The sequence below is a fragment of the Pezoporus flaviventris genome, unplaced genomic scaffold, assembly GCF_033815535.1.
Source record: "Pezoporus flaviventris isolate CSIRO_AGI_PZ_B2104156 unplaced genomic scaffold, CSIRO_AGI_Pfla_v1 ptg000015l, whole genome shotgun sequence".
NCBI lineage: Eukaryota > Metazoa > Chordata > Aves > Psittaciformes > Psittacidae > Pezoporus > Pezoporus flaviventris.
This window is the reverse complement of record NW_026892563.1, coordinates 6710312-6731962: the sequence shown is the minus strand read 5'-3', so window position 1 is coordinate 6731962 and position 21651 is coordinate 6710312. Positions and strand designations below refer to the sequence as shown.

General features: G+C 36.6%; 1 protein-coding gene across 3 annotated transcripts in view; it reads right to left on the bottom strand.

Moving 5' to 3' along the window:
* IL1RAPL1 (interleukin 1 receptor accessory protein like 1) overlaps positions 1-21651 on the bottom strand; it is a 735754-nt gene that overhangs the window by 31870 nt on the left and 682233 nt on the right. For all 3 annotated transcript variants that reach the window (XM_061453322.1, XM_061453320.1, XM_061453321.1), the window contains 2 exons: positions 3017-3149; positions 960-1105 (listed from right to left, as the gene is read on the bottom strand). In XM_061453322.1, coding sequence (XP_061309306.1) covers positions 960-1105; positions 3017-3149 — 279 coding nt within the window. The remainder of the gene's footprint in view (positions 1-959; positions 1106-3016; positions 3150-21651) is intronic.

The window sequence follows — 21651 nt, the reverse complement described above, 5'->3', positions numbered from 1 at the left end:
TCTGAATTAGAAGTATATGACTATTAGCAGGTAAATTGTTGAGGTTCAATTACTTAATAAGTTAATTTCCCATATCAGTAAATTCAGGAAAATATACCAAAGTAGAACACCTGATTATTTATATCTGCTTCCCTTAGGAAGCAATGACAAGAGTTCAGAAAAATGGCTACAAATTAGTTCTATTAATTGGAGGTACACAGCATAAGAAAACAAGCATAGTAATGACAGCAAAATACAGACAGTGCTCCTGATTTTCACTGCTCTCATAAACCAGCAGAATAGTGCATGAGGATGGTGACTGACAAGCCCAAGCATGTGGAGCACCCTCTGGGAGGTAAAGTGAACAAAGTGGATCTGAGAACCTTGCTTTGCAAGAGATTCTCCACCTCTCCATAATTATCTCCATGGGGAGATCCCATGGGAATCATGGGATGTAAGTGGTGAGTAGAAACACGAAGGTCCTTAGCAGTTTCTGTCATGATGCTTCACTTCAGAAACATTGGTGTTAAACAAATGTGTTAGAAGGAAAATGTCCATAGATAGGCTATGCAAGAACTGCCCTGGCATGGGGTTTAGGTGGCATTTCTGGTAGAATGTATTTATTCTTGGCTTTTCTAATATTTGATTTTATTTCTTTCAGAAAATTATTACAGTTTTGTCACCTCTGGGTTCTTACCACCTCTTTTTTTCCATTGAGCCTCTATTAGTTTTAAAGTTGATGAATTATTAAATGCACCTTTCATATAAATACAATTAAAAGGTGTGACTGTATTCTTCCCAGTGACATGCATAATTAGCAATCACCTTTTTGTTTTATTTTGAAACAAATTCCCGGAGAAAAATAATTGTTGTCTATTAATATCTCATGAGGCCAAAATGCATGCTTTCATCAGAAAGAAGCTCTATAAACAGACCACTCCTATATTATACCATTTCATGGTGAAAAGCTGCATATTTACCCCTTTTATGTAGAAGAATACTGGCATGCCGGCGTCCATTTCCATTCTCGACATAGCATGAGTAATTCCCCAGGTCTGCCTCTTCCACAGAGTCAATAATCAATGAGATGGAAACCTCCTGTTCCCCAAGATGTTCCTTGAGAACCCTGAGAAAAAAAGCAACCATCTCTGCTATTCTGCTTGTATCAGCAGAGCACGACATCATCATGACATAATAATGCTCCTTTCAATTCACAACTCTCTGGCTTCAAATTTGGCTATGGTTTGATGTAATCTTAATTCTATCATGCCCTTTTCTTCCTCACTTCTAATGAGGAGATTTGGCTTTGTAAATGTTAATGACAGCTTCAGTTAATTGTCTTCTGTAAGAGGAATGATGGACACACTGGTAATATATCATTGCACACTCTGATGGAGCCCCTGGTCAGTAGTATGTGAAGTCTTGTAATGTTAGAAAAGTGAAAACAATTATTTTGGGGTTTAGAGTCACATTAGGTGTCTGGACCAAACACACTATTTGTGCACTTTCTGAGGTTCTTCAATGTGTCACTCTGAAACAACGTGTTCATGCTATGGTCTGAAAAATTATTTATAGAATGTATTATGAAATTTGACTAGGTATTATAAATCAATAGAAAGAATGTGTATACCACATGCTGCTCATTCATACAGATGATAAATAAAAGACCTCCTGCATAAGACCATGCCTGTCTTCACATTGCTTTCTTTCCCTATTAGCAAGACCATCAGTGGTTTTAGAAACCCAGGAAAGCAAATGACAAAACTTTCCAGGCTGCTCTCTCACCTCACACCTGGCAAAAGAAGTGGAAACTAGCTTTCCTGCTCCTCCCTCCACAAAACAAGAGAATTGTAATGAGGTTCTTGCCACCTTTTTGTCAGCCTTCAAAATAGCAAGTCTTTGGTTGAAGGGTTAGGAAGAGCTTTAGACGTGAAATACAGCTGATCTGGTTGTCATGTGCCATTTAGTGTATTTATAAAATAAACCTAAAGTATGTTGGGGTGAAATACACTTTCATTTTGCCTGCATCTGGGATGATGAACTCGAATGTCTATGTGGCCTTCTTGATTTTGTTAAAAGAATTGTCTGTTGTTTCGATTACAATCAAGAATCCCAAGATTTAGGTGACAATGAGCGCGACTTCATGTCTTTTGATGATATAGTAAACCCTTATGTAAAAGGTGAAGTATAAATAATCTTATTTTGTTTTATTATAAACAATCATGTAGATAACATAACCATGATTATTTATCGTCTTTTTTTAATGCACATTTAGATTTGCCTTAATTTCTGGGTTTATCCATGATATATAGACACAGTGACATACACACATGCAGAATTCTAAATGAAAAAGAACTCTCTTCAGATCCAAGTAGATACTTTATACTGAATAGAAGTTGGTATGCTATGTCAAGCATGTAATTCCCAATACAAAACCACTTTTTTCTTATTTTCCAAATGAGGCAGTACTTTTAGGAACCATAGAAGTACATGGTGCGAATTGCCAGATCCTCTCTAAAACATGTATTTCAGCAGATAAAGGCAGCTCACATAACAGGATGCTTGGCTCTCACAGGCCAGATAACATCTCAGGAAATTCAGTTTTTGCCTTGAAGAGAAGAAAGCAAAATATTTCAAAGAGAAGCCAGACATCAGTATTTATGATGGCTCCATGCTTTAAAAGACTTCTTTTGAGCTGTTTTTCTTGCTGTGTTTATTTTTCTGTATTTCATCTTAGTAACTGTCTTAGTGGTTGTTATTGTAGATTGCCACAGTTTTTAAAAGTCACTGTGCAAGTTCTAGTCCTTTAACACCACAATACTCATTGGGATGCTGTTCTGCTTTTGCATATTTCTAAGATCAGACCTGGCCAAGGCATGCATTTTTCTGTTTTGTACGGGTGGAGTTGAAAAGGTAAAGAACGGATGTTGCAAAACCAGGGATCAGAAACAAAGTGTTCCTGAGTTAGTCTGTGATAACAAGTATTACAGTACCAAGAAAATATATTAACTGGAAAAAAAAAAAAAATTTCTTTTACCTGATGTCACTTTCCCAGACTCGACTGTCATCCAAATCTTCAATAAACTTCTCCCCTTTCATCCAGTAGATTAAAGGACTGACATCTCCACTATACCCAAAGAAAGCTCGGCAGGTTAGATTAGTAGAACTGCCTGTTACAAAGAATGTAAGACAATTTATTATTTCAAAATCAATTAAAAACAAAAAGTTTTGAATCAGTTGCTTTTGTTGATTAAAAAAGAATAATCTGTAGAGACCCTCAATTTCCAGCTGCTGTTGAAAGCATCCAGAAGTAACTACTTATTGAACTAGTGTTCAATTTATTTTCTGAAAATGAATAAAATAAAAATGAAATTAAATGTTACATGAGAACAGGATTCAATTTTGAATTCTTTCACCAAGCTTTCTATGTTTGGTAAGGAAATGAAAGACTGTTTTTTCTCAGAAAGAGCTAATTTAACTCGATTTTCCATGTTTTCTTTGAGAACAGATAAAGATGAGGTAAAATAGACATGCAATCACATCTGTGTGAGTTCAGCTTTGCAATGGCTTCTGCAAAGAGGCTGGTAGATTCCTGTAGGGTACCATTTCGAGGGGAAAGCCAGTAGAAAGATGAGTGCTCATTGCTGAATTAACTTAGCAGACAAGTATTGAACACTGAAACTTGAAAAAGGAATACATGTGATCTCATTCTGTATATTATAGGACATGTCTTGCTGTATGAATAGGAATAACCATTAAGTGTATGCAGGAAAGAGTAGAAATTCAATATGTATGCAGCATAATTAATTGTTTGAGTGAAATTTAAAAAGGTAATACACCTTCACTTTGGTTTATTTTCATTGTTGAGTTTTACATTGTGTTAGCAGTTCTTGGTTTTGGGTTTCAACTAGAGCACATATAGGGATCGAGATAGTGCTTTGCAGGCATTTTTTGTATTGCTAAAGTGGGATAAAACTAGAGGACAACCACACTTAAAGATCTCCCATTCGCTCCTGTAAAGATGTTTGTGGATACATACAACAACTCTTCTAAACCACTATTTCAATTTCTTTAGCAGATAACTACACAGTGATTTAAAGAAGTTTTGTGATTTAAGGAGTGTTTTTTTTCCCCCTGAGGAGAGTATTTTCATGGAGTTTATATTCCTGCTGAGATGAAACTTATACTTTATTTACACTTCAATTTTCGATCTAATGATTGTAAAGCTGACTGACCACAGCTCCTGGAAATTAAAAAAAATAAAAATAAAAAAATAAAAACTGCATTGTTAACACTACTTCACTTTGTATCGAGATGCCATGAGAAGTCCATCTGGGTTCAATGAATTTTCTTAAAAACATACTGCTTTGGGTCAGGACCTGGTCCTTCTCAAACCTTCTTCAAACATTTATTTTGAACATCTTATTACTTTTCAGTATGGAAACAAATACAAGATTATGTATAAAAAGAAGATGAGTAATTATTAAATAAATGCCTTATTTATCTGGAACTATTTCTGGTTTTCTGTAAAAGCATCTGACTCTTCTGTCTGGTTTGAACTCTCACATCCACACTGTAAAAGGTGCAGAATCAAATGTTTGTAATTAAAATGTGCAACACCAAGCCAAGTACCATCTATGTTGCTTTCACAAGCTATTTAGGAATTAAATTGCTTTTAAACATCTCATGAACCTTTGGTTAGTGCCACACTCTTTGTCAGGAACACTTGCTAAGGAGACAGGAGTATCCCAGTTCTTGAAAGTAAGATGGAGAGGAGAGTCTCATTCATAATCAAAAAGTATGAAAATGAATCTTTGACTAACATGTGAGATAAGCCTTGGGAACCACTTAACACGGGTCAAGTGCATGAAAACCTGTAATAGAACATGACAAACTTTCTGGTTGTTGCCTGGACATTTTAACAGATGCAAACCCAGTTTATTATAGCAGTTGCACAGCAGATATAAACTGGATTTTTGTCATGCCGTGCATTATAATTATCATACCTGAAATGTGAATATGAAAATACAAAACCTTAAAGGATTATGAATATCTTGCCACAGTCATCCAATCTAGCACAAATTCAGGGCTGTGAAATGCTTCATAACCACAGCACTGGTGGATTCTGATCACTCTTAAAGCAGAAGGTACCTGCACATCAGAATCAAAAGCAGGTCCCTGTGATAATTGTGGTTATCTCCCTGTATTAAAGGGAAGAGTGCTACCTAATGCATTACTCTCAGTTCTTGGGCTTTTTCTTCTGGAGCTTTCCCACCAAGTCAAGGCCCTGTTGAAACTTTTCAGCTTTTAAGAGCTGTCAAGATCACAGTTAAAGGGACTGTAGCTTCTGGTGACCTTATCCATGATTCACACAAATTAGGCACCACAGGTGCTGAAGCACCGAAGCTCTCCGGGCTCCTACAGCTAACATCCACTGAGAGCTGATTTTTGTGCTGTACAGACCTCAAAGCCTTTTATAGTTGAATATTAATGGACACGGGTTTGTTTTTTAAAAATAAACTTCTTCTGTAAAGGGCAAAAAATGTAAGAAAAAAATAATTTGTAACATTAATTGTTTTGCCTTATAAAATTCTTGAACAAAATTCTCCCTTGAAAAAACATAAGTAAACATATTTTTAAACATGGAATTCAAAGGTTCTATTCATCAAGAAATATTTATACCTGAGAAATACAATAGGAAGGATGTAACACCTCTTAGTAGTTCTGTGTCAATTGCAGCCACTGAGCAAAGGCCATTAGTGTGCAGGGTGTTCAGCTATAAATTACCCATACCATCTACCTTAAGCAATCTTCACAGTAAGCCAGTGGGAAGTTCATTAGCAGGTCATCAAGAAAGATTCAGTGACCAGCTAATGACCAACTGTGACAATTAATGAAGAGGTCTGTTATTGCAAAGCTCACAGCTCATTGCAGAGGGCAGTAGAGTTCACTTGGTGGAGCAGAGATGCTTACAACTGTAGGCACATGTAAGTAATGGACAAAGGCCGGCTGAAGGGCTTTTTTAGGAGTGGACAGAGTATTTTTGAACTGCATCTTGATCTCTGCTCCAGACCTGCCCTCATGTGAGTAAGTGTATGCTGTAGGTTGGGCTGCATTTTTCCCTAGAAGTACACCTTTGGAGTGAGAAGACAGATAATGCCTAATTTGGCAGCTGCAGCTGCTCTGCATGGGCAGTCTGGTTTTAAGAAGCCTGCAGATTTTTAGAAAGCATTCAAAATTTAAGTAAACAAATACAAGAGCTGCGTAGCTTCATGTTTAAGTTAATGTATAAATCAACCTGTCAGCCAATCAATAGAAATCGCTCTCAGTTAACCCTACACAACTATTCCTCTACATGTATTTTGTGTGCTGGGAGAAACTATAGAAGTGATTTAAGAACTGTAAAAGTTTGATGAATGGATATGTAATGCTTTTTATGACAATATTTTCAAATTTCCTGTAAATGCTGGATTATTGCAGTTTTATAGTCTATTTTTGATGGAATATAAATACAGATTTTAAATTAACTACATGTTTTAAATTAACTACATGTTTTAAATTAAATTAGTAGGGAAATCTATCTCTTTCTCTCTGTCCCCTTTGCTGTGAGATGCTGTAAATTCTTGAGAATGTTCTGTCTCAGGTTGTGTCTTGTGTAAACTGATTATTTTATGGACCCTGGAAAAGTCAAAAGGCATGAGATTAGAATTAGTAAGTGAAACTGATAGTGTTTTTATTAACAGCCCCCCCCCCCCCCCCAAGGAAAAAAAAAAACATCAAATCAAAACACAGCATCCTCAAGAAGGGATAAAAAAATGAGGCTTTTGACTTCTCAGTATGATTATCATATTTTACTGTGAAATAATGTAATAAATACATGTAAAAGAACACCCCAAAAGTAAGCTTCAACTGAATATTTCTCCATCAGTCTTATTTCTGATGATGAATATGCTTTTACTGAGCTGATGTTTGTAGAAACTGGAATATATAGTACTACATATTCCTGCTGTTCACTGTGATAAACTTGCACTATCAATTCCAGCCAACTTGGTTCAAGCTAAATTAATCAAAAGCTCTTTGCCCTCTAAGTGGAGAGCAATTTTTGTTACATAGTATGCTTCCAAGTAAAGCAGAATGCAAGGAGGGACCACAACAAAGTGTACTTCCCTGAAACCAACAAATCCCTTCAGCAGAGCAACACACCGGTTTTGCATCCATTTTCTCTAACTGGAAACATTTGGGGCACCATGAAAACTACTGCTATGGGACCCTATGTGCAGGAGAGGGCACTGTTTACCTTCTAAACATTAAAAACAAAAAAAAATCTAAGTAAATTCCTAGTGCATAAGCTATAATTAAAAACATCACCCTGCTAAGAATCTGTTAGTTGTAATTAGCAAATAGTGAATGTTTTGTGGTTAGTGAAATGTCATTTTGTATGGGCAGTCTAAATTACACTTGCACCATTAGTCATATAAGTTAGCATACACTGTAATGGAACTCATTCTAGTCTTAGATTTGACAGATTCTTCAGTGAAGGACAACGATTTTTGTTGGAAGCAATGACAATTATCAGAGTTCTGCTATCGTTTTTTAGAAGAATCCTCAAAGATGTATTATGGAAGTGGAAATGTTAAGTGTACTGAAATGCAGGACTTTCTTTTACTGTACAACATAAAACATTTATAACACTAATGCACAGGCAATACATACACACTTATAAGTATGCCATTTATAATGTAAGTATGCCATTTGCTTGTAATGTTAATGTTCCAAAATGAAATTATAAAAGGGCAAGGCAGATGCAGTCAAAATCTCTCACACATGAATTAAAATAATTCTTTCTGCTCATATAAGAGAAAAGTACTGATGAAATATCAGTCTTCCAAGTGGAGGGATGTTAAAGCTGTTCTTAGGTGTGAGGAATAGGTGGCAACTCCTCACAAAGTCAATAACCCACTTCTTTTACCAGTGTCATCTGCCAAGCCCAGCTGGCAGGTAAGTAGAAGCTGCTCATGTATTCAGAAAGTCCCATGTCCTAAACCAGTTCAACCCTTCTTGAAAGTCTTCTTGTAAACATGATTAAGAAAAAACCCGAACAACAAAACCCAAAAGAAAATAAGGTACAATATGTTTTTGAGCCATGAGCCTTCATCAGATGACTATATTGTTGGGATCTGTAAGTCTTCCCTTAGAGCAGGGTGAACTGCAGAGGTTCCTCTTGATTCCTTTCTTGCCTAAATAAAGCATCACCTACTGCTATGCTGGCCTCCAGTTTACGTACGTATTTTCACACGTTGGTATCTTGTGCTGTCTCACCAGATTGTAACTGTCTTGCTGCATGTTTCATATAGCAGGTTAGGCCAAATTAAAATATAAATCATTAAAAAAAGTGTTTTCTGAAATGTAACTGTAAACTTGGAACTGCTAAGCTCTAGTCTCATCACTGAGTGGTGTGTTGTGAAGTCTGGAAAGCCATCGCCTTACATTCATACAAATGTGAAGATAAAATGTACAAATTCCCTCTTCTCTGAATTCACTGAATGTAGGTTTGAAAGGGCTGGGTATTATCATTTCACTAAATACTATCATGCATGCATCATACAAAGTGGCTGAGTGTGATTATGCAGGTATATCTCCTCATTAATAAACCTGTCCATATTTTACTATGCTGCAGAGCAGTATGTTGGTTCCACGGGACTGCGAACTACATAGTGAATAAGTTCTTCAGGCTATAAATGTGTAAATTTAGAGTACACATTACCATTCCTCCACCAAAGAAAAAAAAAAATCAGCTAAAGGTTTGCAACAAGATCAGAGAGAGACTGTAGCTCTTGAACTTTCACTGAATTTGAAGATATGACTATTTATTGGTGACATTAAAAAATCACTTCCCTGAATTTCCCCCCCCCCTTTTTTTTTTTTTTAATTGGAAAAAGTGTTCTTTCATAAGGATTTTCTTTGTTGTTTTGGTTTTGGTTGTTTGGGGCTTTTTACTTATAAACTAGCCCTCATTTACCATAGGGCTAAACTCTTTTGACCTCTGACAGTCATCCACTGCCATATGACGAGCCCTTTACGCTGCAAGGCTTCCAGCTGCTGAAATACAGTTCAATGCAGAAAACTTAATGAAGGTCTGTATGTGTCTCTATGTTGCTGTTCACATCTTCCTTGCTGTCAGCTGTGAGATATTCAAGTCTTCAACACTTAATAGGTGCTGTATTGAAACATATATGGTAAGATCTAAGATTAACCTAAGAATATTAAACTTTTTTTGTGGACTGCTTCATAGCTTGTGAAGGAAAAGAAACCCAGATCCTTTCTGCTTTGAATGAGCTCTTTAGCAGCAGGACTGTCAGAGAGAAAGTCAATGAAGAAAGCAACCACCACAGCAGACTGCAGAAAAAGAATTGATGTATGGGACTTTGGCCTCAAGATGCCCAGAACATCTCTCAGGTACATACATTGTTAAACTAACCGTCATTTCACAAGAGGTAACAAAACCCCTGAACCAATAATCTTGATTTTCCTAACAGCAGGTCTCTCCTCTTGATAGATGGTAATGTCAGGTTGGTAAATTAGTTATTCAGCAAGTATTTTTCATTCCTTCCTCTTCAGAAGTTGAAGCTGGAGTGGGAAACAACTATCACAAGCATAAAGCAAGAGTTGCTAAAGAAAAGAAAGTCACTGCAATTGATTTACAAGCTTGACTTAACTTTTACTCTAGGAGCTCATATTTTTCTCATGATTTAGTTTTAGACAAATGCATTTCTCAAATGCTTTTTTTCCTGTGCCCTCTCTGTCAAATCAAAAAGTAGGTTTTGTTTTAAAAGCATAGCTATTTTTAGATACAAGTCACAAGAAAATATCCTAGACAACAAAACAGATCCAATGGGAAAAAAAAATTAAAACAAATATAAAATATGGAGGTGGCTTTAAATGTAAAGCCACAATTTTTTAGCCGTTACAGACATGACTTGGGAACTTTACATCTGGCAACACTGTGCATAGCTCAATATTGTTCAGTGTGTTGTTTCCGGATTCTTTTTCAACCGTGCTGCTGTTGACAATGGTGCTGTGGCTTTTGCTTTCTAATGATGCTACATTAGTAAGAAAACAACGTGAGCTAGCAGCCTGAAGTTCCTTTTGCATAAAGGAGTCCCATAAGGACTGCTGTAAGTAGTCCCATATAAACACCTTATTCCTTATGGTCTCTGTGCCTTGAAATTGAGGCAGGTAGGTCAGGCACCCAGGGATACCACGGCCCCTCAGCAGTCTCTGACCACCAGAATGGCCTCTTGGAACTTCAGCTTTGTGAAGTCCTGGTCTGGGTTACGTCTTTGGAAACACCTAGAAAAGCAGGAGGGCTTTACTGTTGATCTTTTCACATTTCAAAGAGGTTAGATTAGGAGAAAAAAAACAACAAAAAAACACCCCCCCCCCCAAAAAAAAGAAAACAAACCAAAACCAATATGTATCCCTCTGGTAAAGAGTATTTATTGATTATAAATATATTAAGGACTGTAGCCTCCTGGATGTTACTGTGGGGCCCAAGAAATTACAAAGCTGTAATAATTTCTCTATTAGTTAAGGAAGTTTCAAGCCATTACAGCTCTGACAACATTTTCTTCCTTCCCATACCAAATCTAGAGGCAAAGCAACAGCAGAATGGAAGTGGGACTTAGGCGGCTCCTCTCAGAATGCAGCTGTTGGTAGACTTGTTATGCTAAGGAGCTACTTGAACACAATGATAAATCCAGTCCACCCATGACTACAGTGACAATAATTTTCTAATAAAGAACACTTGCAATAGCACAGCTTTCTTTTCACTTTACTATCTTTAACTGTGAAAACTGTAGAAATAATTGACCTTTTTCCTTCCTTCCTTTCTTTCTTTCTTTTTTTTTTTTTTAAAAACCTGAAGAATGTTGGCTTAGAAGATAAAAACATTCAAATGACTTGCTGTGGAGGTTTTCTTATAAATCCTGTTTTCTTGCTCTTTCTGAACAGAATATAGTGGGTTTGCTTCAGTCTCTAGTGAGTGCTACTCCATGTCAAAAAACCCCTGCACATAAATCATGACAACCAGCAGCAGCCTCAGAACCTTCTCACAGTATCTGTCTCAGGTGCACTGCACAACACTTTCTGTACAAGGTGAATGCAGGCTATGTTCTGGATTCTAGATAATGATAAATAACACACTTATTTTCCAAAAGAGGTTACCTCTGGGGATCTGTAGCAAACAAATTATTGTGTCAGATCACAGTTAAATGACAATATCAATAATCTTAAGGAACAGATCACACAATTCAGTTTTCATACAAATTGCCAGCTATTAATAACTCTTGCGGTTATTTCAGCCCCTAACTATTCAGCCAGTTGATTTCTTCAGACATAGCACTTAATGAAGAGTGTTAGAAACTGTGTTTTACTGTAATGTCTCATAATACCTGCTCTTTTATTGCTTTGGAAAGAGGGATTGTAGTGTTCATGCAATCATTAGGTAATTCAAGTACAGATAGCAAATCCTCGGCTTTGGACTCATACATATATGTTAAATAGTAAGTTATGGGTTTATTTTTCATTGGTCAGCCTCTCTACAGTTTTCCTCTCCCTTTTATCTTTCCTCATAAGGAAGCAAGACATGGAGGTTGCAGGGGATTGTTCAGCAAGGGAAGTATTCTGAGAAATATGACAGAAACAGGCTGCATTTGGAAGATTTCTTATTAAAGTGGAGCTTTTGGAAAGTAACAGACACAGAGTTATCTAAACCTGCTAGGTGAGTATTAAGGAAACTGAGATTCCGAATAACTAACAACAAATAATTAAACACTATCTCTTCCTCTGACAAACTTTACTCTTCAGCACACACTGAAAACAACAGCAGTTCTAAGATTTTCATGAACTAATCAGTTCTGTCAGATCACACCACATGATGGAAAATGTCATTTGGAAAAGACTGAGGCTAGTTTAGCAAGCATTTGGATGGGGAAAATTACCATTCCCATGAAGCAGTGTGGCACAACAGGATAAACACAACTGAAATAAAACACATCTATTAGGTGAATCAAAATATTTCGATTTGGTACAAAATTGTGTTAAACCACTGTTCAAATTTTCACCGGGAAAGTCATTAAACACCACTGAAAATATAAGCTCTGGTTAACTGATCCTGTCGATTATTAATAAACAGATAAATAAAATAAACACCAACTTTCCCTTTTACTGCAATAAAGCTTCTGAGGGTGGGAAGTTATTTCATGCTTATTCATACTGTGCTTTTCTCTGTAAAGAAAAGAATGATATATGTATAGTTTAGATGTACCTCTGCTTTAAATCCTGATGTCATGAAGATAGTGCAATGGAGAGAGAAAATACTAATTCTTAGCCTAACCTCAGAAATAGCTGGTTTACCATTTAATTATCACATGGACTATTATTTTTTTCATATAATTCAAAAGTCCCAACACATCAGATATTTCAATTGCATAAAAATGTGACTGCATGCTGTTTCTAACTGCACTAGGTTTTCTGGTTTTATACCATGGTCATTACACCATGTAGTCTTTCTATTTCTCTTGCATGTGTGAGTTAGTCACCTGTTTTCCAAAGAAGCCCTTGAAACAAAATCCATGAAAACAAAACCCTCTCATTCACAAAAATGCAAATGGACCAACTCAGTTGCTTGTCCATGACAAATATGTACCATATATATGGACCATAAACATGCTGGAATTTACTGCTATTAATCATCTTCCTTTCCACACGAAAGGCAGACAGGCTTTTTCAGTATTTACTTCTATGTAATTGCCCGTTTATAGATGTCACTTAGTGAGGGAAGCTGCATAAATGTCACCAATGGAATAAATAAAAAGACTCCACTGAGCACTCCATATGTGCTGCCTGACCTTAGAGGAAAGAAGTATAGAAATGGGGGAAAAACTTGAATTTTCAATGCCATACCCTTCTTTCTGACCTACAGGTATACGAGTGGAGGAGAGGACCTGTGTTATAACCAGAATTCCCACAGGAAAAAAGATGGGTCTGGCGGAATGCAGGATTCCTGCCTCATTCATGCTCCTGGGCCAGACAGCAGATTCTCTGTCTTGGTCCTTGCTCTACATGAGAGCTTCTGCTCCACCATGGGGCCTGCCCACTTCTCCCAGCCCCGTCATCACTCTGATTTTGGGAGAGGTGAAGACCTGTGATCTCTCTCCTCCTCCACAGATAGTAGCTGTTCTTGTGCCACACAGTCAAGAAGGGGAGAGTTGCTCTTGTACTCCTAAATAACACCTGCTCGAGGGCTGGCTTTACATTGGTTATTATTTTCCTTTAACAGGAAAATGGCCTGAGCAGGTGCAATAGAAAGAAGCATGCCTGATGTCCCCATGTGTGTTTTGAAGTAGGTGTGGTGCTAGGCATCATAAAATGTGATTCATCCAAAACAACTTCCTTCTCAAGAACAATTAGTCATCAAATTATTTTGTTTTCTGGCATGTTTTTGCCAATGTTCTTCAGTACTGGAATGTCTGGACAACAGTAAGGCTTAAATTATTTATGTTCTTGCAGCAGCTGCATCGGCCTTGTTTCTCTAATCCGCCTTCATTCTCCTTTAGCTGTAATTTCCACAGTTGTACTGTATAGGGTCCTGCCAGCCAAACATCTGAGAGATTAAGGGCTCCTATATCTGAAGCCAAATACCTGAGGTCAGCAAGCAGAATATCAATCCTTATTACTAGCATAATTGTGAATTTCCTGATCAATTTACACAATCTACCCTCCTCACCAGTACTGTAATTTTTGTTTTAATTTTCTAAGTTCTCAGAGAAGTATGTGAATTGTGACATGTCTCAGAAGTAGGTGAAAGTAAAGGAAACTTTCACCTTGCCCCATTCAAGCCCCAGGAATGCAGAATGCTGTCTATAATGTTGTTTTTGTTTTTTAACTTTTTTTGCAGTCTCAAAGAAAGGACTAAAAACAGACTTTGTAAAGTACAACAGCTGCTGGTTATAGGAACAGAGACAAATATTCATTACGCAATATTTACAATACAAACTGTGAAAGTAGGGAAGTGGCAGGCTGGTGTCTCTGACAGCGCATCTCTCTTCAGAGGTGCAGAATGCCATTCTGAGCAGCTGCTCTACTATTCACTCAGTCCTCTGCCCCTCCAGATTTGAGGCTGCCAATCATTCCAAGCTGCATGATGGCTTTTAGCATTGAAACACTAAAAACCCAAGAGGTACCAGGGTAGACTGGCAAAACTCCTTTTCACTTGTGACCTGGAGCTAGAATTTTAATCCAGATCTGGGGAAGAAGAGTCTATGTTAACATTAGCATTGCATAGCCCATCATCAAGTCTAAAGAATACCACTGCAGCTATAGGCTTTGATTTTTATTGATGTAATAATTTGTAAGTGCTGTTACAAACAACTAATACCTGTTCCAATGAGCGTGAGAGAAAAGCTAACTCATTGGGATCAGTAGTAACTTTTAACTGTCCTGCTGAATAGGGACTTTTTTAAAAGCTATTTCTGCTTTCAGTGTTTAGGTCAGCAATGTGTGGAAGGAGTAACTGGGAAGCAGAAAAAGACTGTTGCTGTTGAGATCAGGACTTGACCTCTTCATGGGTGTGTCTATGGTAGTGATATCCCCTTCGAGATGGGTTTCTGGCACCTACTTGGTGTCACTGCAGTAGTCAAAGAGCAGATTCCGGTAAAAGGCTTAGATGAAAGAGAAAGGTATTGTTTTTTCTCCTTAAAACAAAACCCCACAACACTCCCATTGCCTCATGTTTCCACAGTCACCTTTTCTCATCCCATCCCTTCCTTCCCATCCTGAAAGATCTTCTGCAATTGCCAGCCCCTCTCTGCCTAGAGACAACTCCAAGACTGACTTCCAGCACCCAGATCAGGTGAGAGGCAGCCTGAACCCTGTTAACATGGAAATACATCTTACACTTTGGTCTTCACACATAAAGTTATGAAGACTGGAATCTGCCAGGCTCCTAGCATAAGAGATCGTCAAATATTATGAAAATAATTTGTTGGAAGAGTAATAAGGAATCAAAAAACCCCAACAAAATAAAGCAACACTGCAAAAGAGGCATGGGAAAACTGGCTGACAGCAGGTTTACAAGTGGCATTACAAATAAGAACTAGGTAAGAGAAGCAGTTTGCAATCCTGAATAAAATGAATCATTCCTAATATGATTAGCACATGTTACGTATTAGAATGAAATGTAAATTTGAAAAGAGCATTTGTCAAAAAGGCAGAAGAAAAAAGGTTGACATGACATTTTCTGCATAAATGAAGACTTTGAAGGAAAAAAACCTTTTTTTTGTTCATTTTAGAGATATTACTGTTAAAAAGCTATTAGTTACTTAAATGTCACTTTTATGAATAAAAACTTATCTTGATGACATGGGAGATATTGCAGATGAGCTCTTGTTTGTGTAGAGCTGCAAAACCCCAGATTTTCACAAAGACAGACAAAAAATACAAAGCTACTAGCTCATCCTTTCACTAAGTGGAAACATTAAATGCTCCAATAGATTATTTAAAATTACCAAGGCAAATTGTTAGACTGGTTAGACAGGAAGAAAACCATACCTTGTATAGAATTTTTACATTTTTATTTATAAACTGACCATAAATGAATGATACATATTCTGGACACACTGGGTTCAATAGAATTAAGTTTCCATAATTTAGACAATGGGATGGAAAAGCAGAGGTTACCAGGAGACAGGATTTTTGGTAAAATAGCCTTGCAATTCTGTTTTCTTGGTTTTTTTGTTTTTTTTTTTTCTGATTAGTTTATTTAATTTGAATAGACAGCACCTCAGAGCTTTTAGCCCAGGACAGTCCCAGGATCAAGACTGACCTGTTAAGCCAAGATGCTGGGATCTCTCCCAGGATTTACAGGTTTTGAATTCAAGTGCTGCAGAAGAGGCTTGGAAACACTATTGGACCTTTGGCCAATCTTTGTTTCCAGGGTTTTTCTGTTAAGGACAGTAACTTAATTGGGGCTGGTGTTTAATTAAAATGCAAGGGCAGCAAGTCAATGAGACTCCACAATTGAGACTGTCCAGCCCCAGCTGAATGAATGGGTAAGCCTGGGTACATTACATAGTAAAGCAATATGCAGATATAATGGCTAAAGTCCTGAAAGCCATATAGCTGTAAATGCTGTGTTAGATCCTCCGTACTGCTTCTGTACCAGAGGCCACTCAGTCTGAACCACATTGGCAATGTAACTGTAGGATGCATTACATACTGTAGATCTATCATTACTGCTTCTTCTGTACAAACCAGAATAAAATTGCAATGGATCCTCCTTCTGGTGGGCAGCAGTAAATGTCGCTGTGCTAACAAGTATTGCTAGTTACATTTGTGACTGTTCATTTCTTCAGTCACTATTTCTTCATCTGTTCCTCAAAGAGGTTACTTGTTTTGACAGGCTACATAAAGAAGTGTGAAGAAAGGGGAAGACTTATTAATGCATTTATACAAAGGGTGTCAAGTTTAATTCTATAATCTGTAGGGCAGTATTATTTTCAGCTTATTAGAAAAAGAATAAATAAAACTTGAATAGCTAGACACTGGAAAGGGATCTAAGCAAATTGCTACTGAAACCTTAGCAAAAAGCACCCTTGTTATCACTCTGATCTAGGCCTCACTTCTTCAATGAGGAAACTGCTTAACACTCTGTAAGCTACGAGATGACTCATATGCTTCAAATTAAGCATTTACGTAACTGTTTACAGGTGGGGGTGTTGGATCATAAGCTTCACGGGGGAAGAGAATAATTTCTCTCATGCTCATCACATACATAAAACTTCATTCTTTTTTCTAGAAATCTTTCTGCTTCTAGTAGGAATAATTTTGCAATAACTGTTATAACATCCCAGATATATTTTTGCTTCCTTTACTTTTCACTATTGACTTGTAACAAACATACTGCTTTCTAGATGATTTTTTTATTAGAAAGAAAGGCACGGGTAAAATTTAAAAAGACAAAAATATAAAGATCAGGGAAAATAGATTGTAATTTAATTCATTTTATTACAGAAGGAATTATATGAAGAAGGAAAGTGTGCACTGGTAACTATTCTGTTAATCTTAAATTGATGCCCCATGTCATTAATCTTCAATCAAGATAAAAAATCTAGCTGCATATGATATAGAAATAGGTATATAATTTTACATGGGTGTCCAGGTGCTATTTAAGTGTTCTAGTACTGATACCAGATTCTAAGTTTTTTCATCCAGTATGTGTATAGGTCTTTTAAAAATACACCCTGAAAGCATAATTACTGTTGTGAGTTGTATTACAATAGGGGATGAATTTGGACCCTAAAAATATTATCTGATGGGGTTTTACTGGTTACAAACAATATTCGCTAGAAGATGCAAATGTGAGGGAATTGAAACATTCATCACAAAGTTAGAATAAACACTTGTCCTGTCCACCTCTAATTAAAATCATTCTCACTTCTATGTTATATTGCCAGTGTGTGCCTCATATATAAATTCATAGAAGCAAAAGAGCGTAGAATAGTAGGGTTGGAAGGGACCTCCCAAGACATCTAGTCCAACCCTCCTACAATGAGCAGGGGGGGGTTCTATTTTTTCACATTTTTCCTTTTTTCCTATTTACACTACCCAGGGGGAAAACATAGGCCTCCAAGTTACATAAACTTTGACCTGCTTCTTTTCACAAATTATGAATTTCACCTCTTCTGTTATGGACAGCATTTTGTATTTCTATACTGCCTTCATAGTCGTAGTTGTGCTATCTAAGGTACTCTACAGCGCTCTTAAAATAGCATAACAACTTCTTTGATACAAATGGCTGTCTTTATGTTTTCTGAAGGATAGAACATAAATAATACACTTTTATGATTGCTATCATGATGAGAAACTAATTGTTAAAGTACTACCCAGGCCGAAAGCAAAACTCTCGTCCTAGTCTGGGATTCCACGGTCTTCGCAGCATTGCAGCAATTTGCAAAGTAATACGCCATCTGTTGGTTGGCAAAGTAGCTCTCATCATTACCACTGCCCAGCTCAACAGCTGTAGCAGTATAATAAAATATAAAACCACTTAAGGCTTCTATTGTTATAAGATAAATGCATGAGGACAGTCCATATTACTCTTTCCATGAAAAGGTGTATCACCTTGGAGTGTTTTTTTATGGGTGAACAGTAGGAAAATGGAATTTTGGTATTTATGTGGACTAAAAAGTGGGAGGTTAGTCAATCTTTCATCCATGGGTCACTGAATAATTTTCACGGCTCACAATTACTGATGTGTGTCTTGTATTTCTGGCTTATGTTATCAACTAGAGCCAGACTAGTCAAACTACAGCCAGACTAGTCAAACACTGCCTGACTTCTATGACTTCTACCCCAAATGCATTTGTGATTACCACAAAAAAAAAAGAGTGTGGTTAACAGGGAACTGGAATATGAGAGTAGTTCTTTTGAGAGCCAAGATGAAAGTCAGCTGGAGAAGTCACTAATTGTGAGGAAAGAAAACCAAAATCAACCCATACCTTGCAAGAAAGAATTTTATTTCTGGTCTTAGGGGATGAACACTTACTGTTATACAAAAGGTAGTCATGGAAACATGGTGGCTGCAGCAGAGAACTTTCAGACCACTGAGTCCACGTCCTTAGGACAGGATGTAGTTTTCACACTTCTAACCTACTTAGTAAATATGATGTTTTACTGGAGCTTAGCCAAAAGACCAGCGAGAAAGTTGCATAACTATGTGAGAGATTTGGACAGAAGCCAAGACAAATGCTTTTGGATTAAACACTATATAATTAGTAATTATTCACTATAACGCTTTAAAATTCTCTGACTGTATCCCCTTTATTAGTAGATTAAAATATGTTCCCTGTGGAAGAGTAATGGAGGGAATATCTGCCCTCATGAAATAAATGCTTATTCTCATTCTCTTCTCAGCTTCCTAATAAAACAGTTCTGTTAATGGCTTCTTCACCAGTTTTGCCAGTAATCTCTGTTGCTTGCTTGGATTCAAGTTATATATTCTTGGGGGGGGGGTATGGGTAATAATTCAGTTTAAATATTAATTCTTTCTTCCTCTTCTTCTGAATTCACAGGGAACATTAGTTTTCCACATGTTAAAGATGAAGTAAGAAAAATCCTTTGGTTTTTTTGATGCATAAAAAGGACGACTATCCAGAGACTACAACATCATGGAAATTGACCTACTTAGTAATGCTTCCTAACTAATTCTTATTTTCTTGAGAAAGGCATCTTAAGTTAATTAAAAGGTTCATGTATATAAATTGCTTGGAACTATTCAAGGATGATAATAAAGATAAGATGCAATTTGTAATTCTGTTGGTGGAAAGGGGAATTTCTTTACAGATAGGAGAGACCGGAGTTGGTAAAAGGAAGAAATATGTACTAGTCATGTAAGGCTCATTTGCAAACAGAGACAGGCAAGGTCTGTCCAAATGCTAAGCAGGGTGCACTAGCTCTCTTTCAGAACTGTGACTATTTGAGTTAGTCAAGACTGCAAACCACAAAATTCCCAGTAAAAGACCATATGACTGTGCCTGCTTCCTCAGATGTACACAAAGCTTGCATACAATTCACTTTGCCTTGACCAAGGCAATGTGTTTTTTCAGTGAATGTCAAATTAAAAAAAAAAAAAAGGAATAAAGATGCAAAAGAAAGGTAGAAAATATCAATAGAGGTCTTTTGACATTTTGAAATAAAGTTTGTCAATGTTTCTAATTTATTTTATTTTGAGAAATTGCCTACCCTGACAAAGGATTTTTTTTTTTCAAAGGGGACTGAAAAAACTCAAAAGGAAATGAAGCTTATTGTTTTGTGTTGCATGAAAGAGCTGGCTATTCCAAAACTATATACTGCATCATTGTGGTGCTAAATATTCCAGAAAGATTATTTAATTTCACCCCTAAAAATTGCACTCTAATTTCGCATCCAAATATTGACACTTGGCAAGCTCGAAACACAGGGGTTGAATTGTGATTATTAATGTGAGAACAGACTTCTTTAAGTTATTAAGCTCCTTTATCTAAACTGTCTTTTCTCCATAGCCTAGCTTTTCAGGCAAATGGTATTTGGCAAAGCAAGAGGAAAGAAAGAGGTATCTAATCTCCAGATATTTGAGTTCTGTGAAGAAGTGAGATATGTAAACACAATATAACACTCCACATGCCCTTAAGTCCCTTGGATTTGTACAGAAGCATGCAGAAAACATCCAGAATTTCCATTAAAAACTGTGTAGGAATTTATTCTGACAGTCTTTATATCTCAGATGTGACAGAATGGCAGTGGTATATAATGTAATCTTGCTCAGAATACACTTACTGGAAGGCCCCAACCTAACAGTCATGGATAAATCTGCAGAGGATTTGTCTTGGCTAAACTAACTTCTGTAAGTTCAAATTTCCTTCAAAATATGTCATGTGAGTGACTCATAACAGATTACATGTTTGTATGGTCACTGTCTTCCTGCTGGATGTGGACATAATTACACAGAGCCTGAATGGATTTTGCTTGACTACTCAGTATTTTAAAACCAACAGATTTAACCAAAGGACATGGAAAAAACATATGGAAATAGATTTTCTGTAGGTTCTGATTTTATCTGGGCAACATATCTCCAGATCAACAACAGATTTTAGAGTATTTTGGCCAAGAGAATTTTGTCTGTGGCTATCCATAGCACACACACACACATACAAAAAAAAAAAAAAAAAAAAAGAGAAAAAAACATTTTAGTGGTGTACCAAAATTTAAATTTGGCTATGAATTCTTACACCTGGAATAAATTGTGCCATTACTGAACATTTTCTGTACAGGTTACCATGCTTTCAGCATCTCAAATTGAGGTAATTTTTTTGTTTTACCTAGGAGAATTACTTGTGAATGTCATAAGAATAGACAAAAGGTGTTAAAATTTGCTGAACCATCAAGACAATGGCTTGCATTTGGAATTTGGAGTTTGACTTGCATTTCAAATAAAAAATGATTTTCTGCCCTATTCCATACACCTCTGTCATTCAGATTTAATAATCTCAAACAGGATATTAACTGGCATGAATTACCATGCTCACTATGTGGGTCATTCTTTCTGTTTGCACCCTATGTAGCCCATACCCATATAGGCTACATAGAATGATATTTTTAATAACTTTTTGCTTAGAGATTCTTTTTTTTTTTTTTTTAATGTTTGGACTTCCAGATTCATATTACATAAGCTGGTTGAAGAATTGTCCCAGGCATTTGGAGGGCAATGCTAGGATTTCTGCTTTGTGATTCATCAGAAAAGCCTCCACTGCAAAATAAGGTTACAAATAAGTTATTAGTTCAACTGTAGAACCAAACAAGTACGTATCTGAACTCTCAAATAAGGACATAAAGAAAGAGATATTTAACTAAACCAAACTTGGAGATGATTTCCAATAGAAAATTATGCTTAGCAAAAATAATTACAGGCTATTTCCAGGACCATGAGAAGAAAACACCATTTTTAGATCAAACTTAAAAGTTTTTGTTTATGAGCATTTCCAAATTTTTCACTGTAGTTTAAATTCATATAGTAAGAGCATAGCCATGGAAAACAAATTTTAAGCATAATTTACTATGTTAAACATATATATCTGA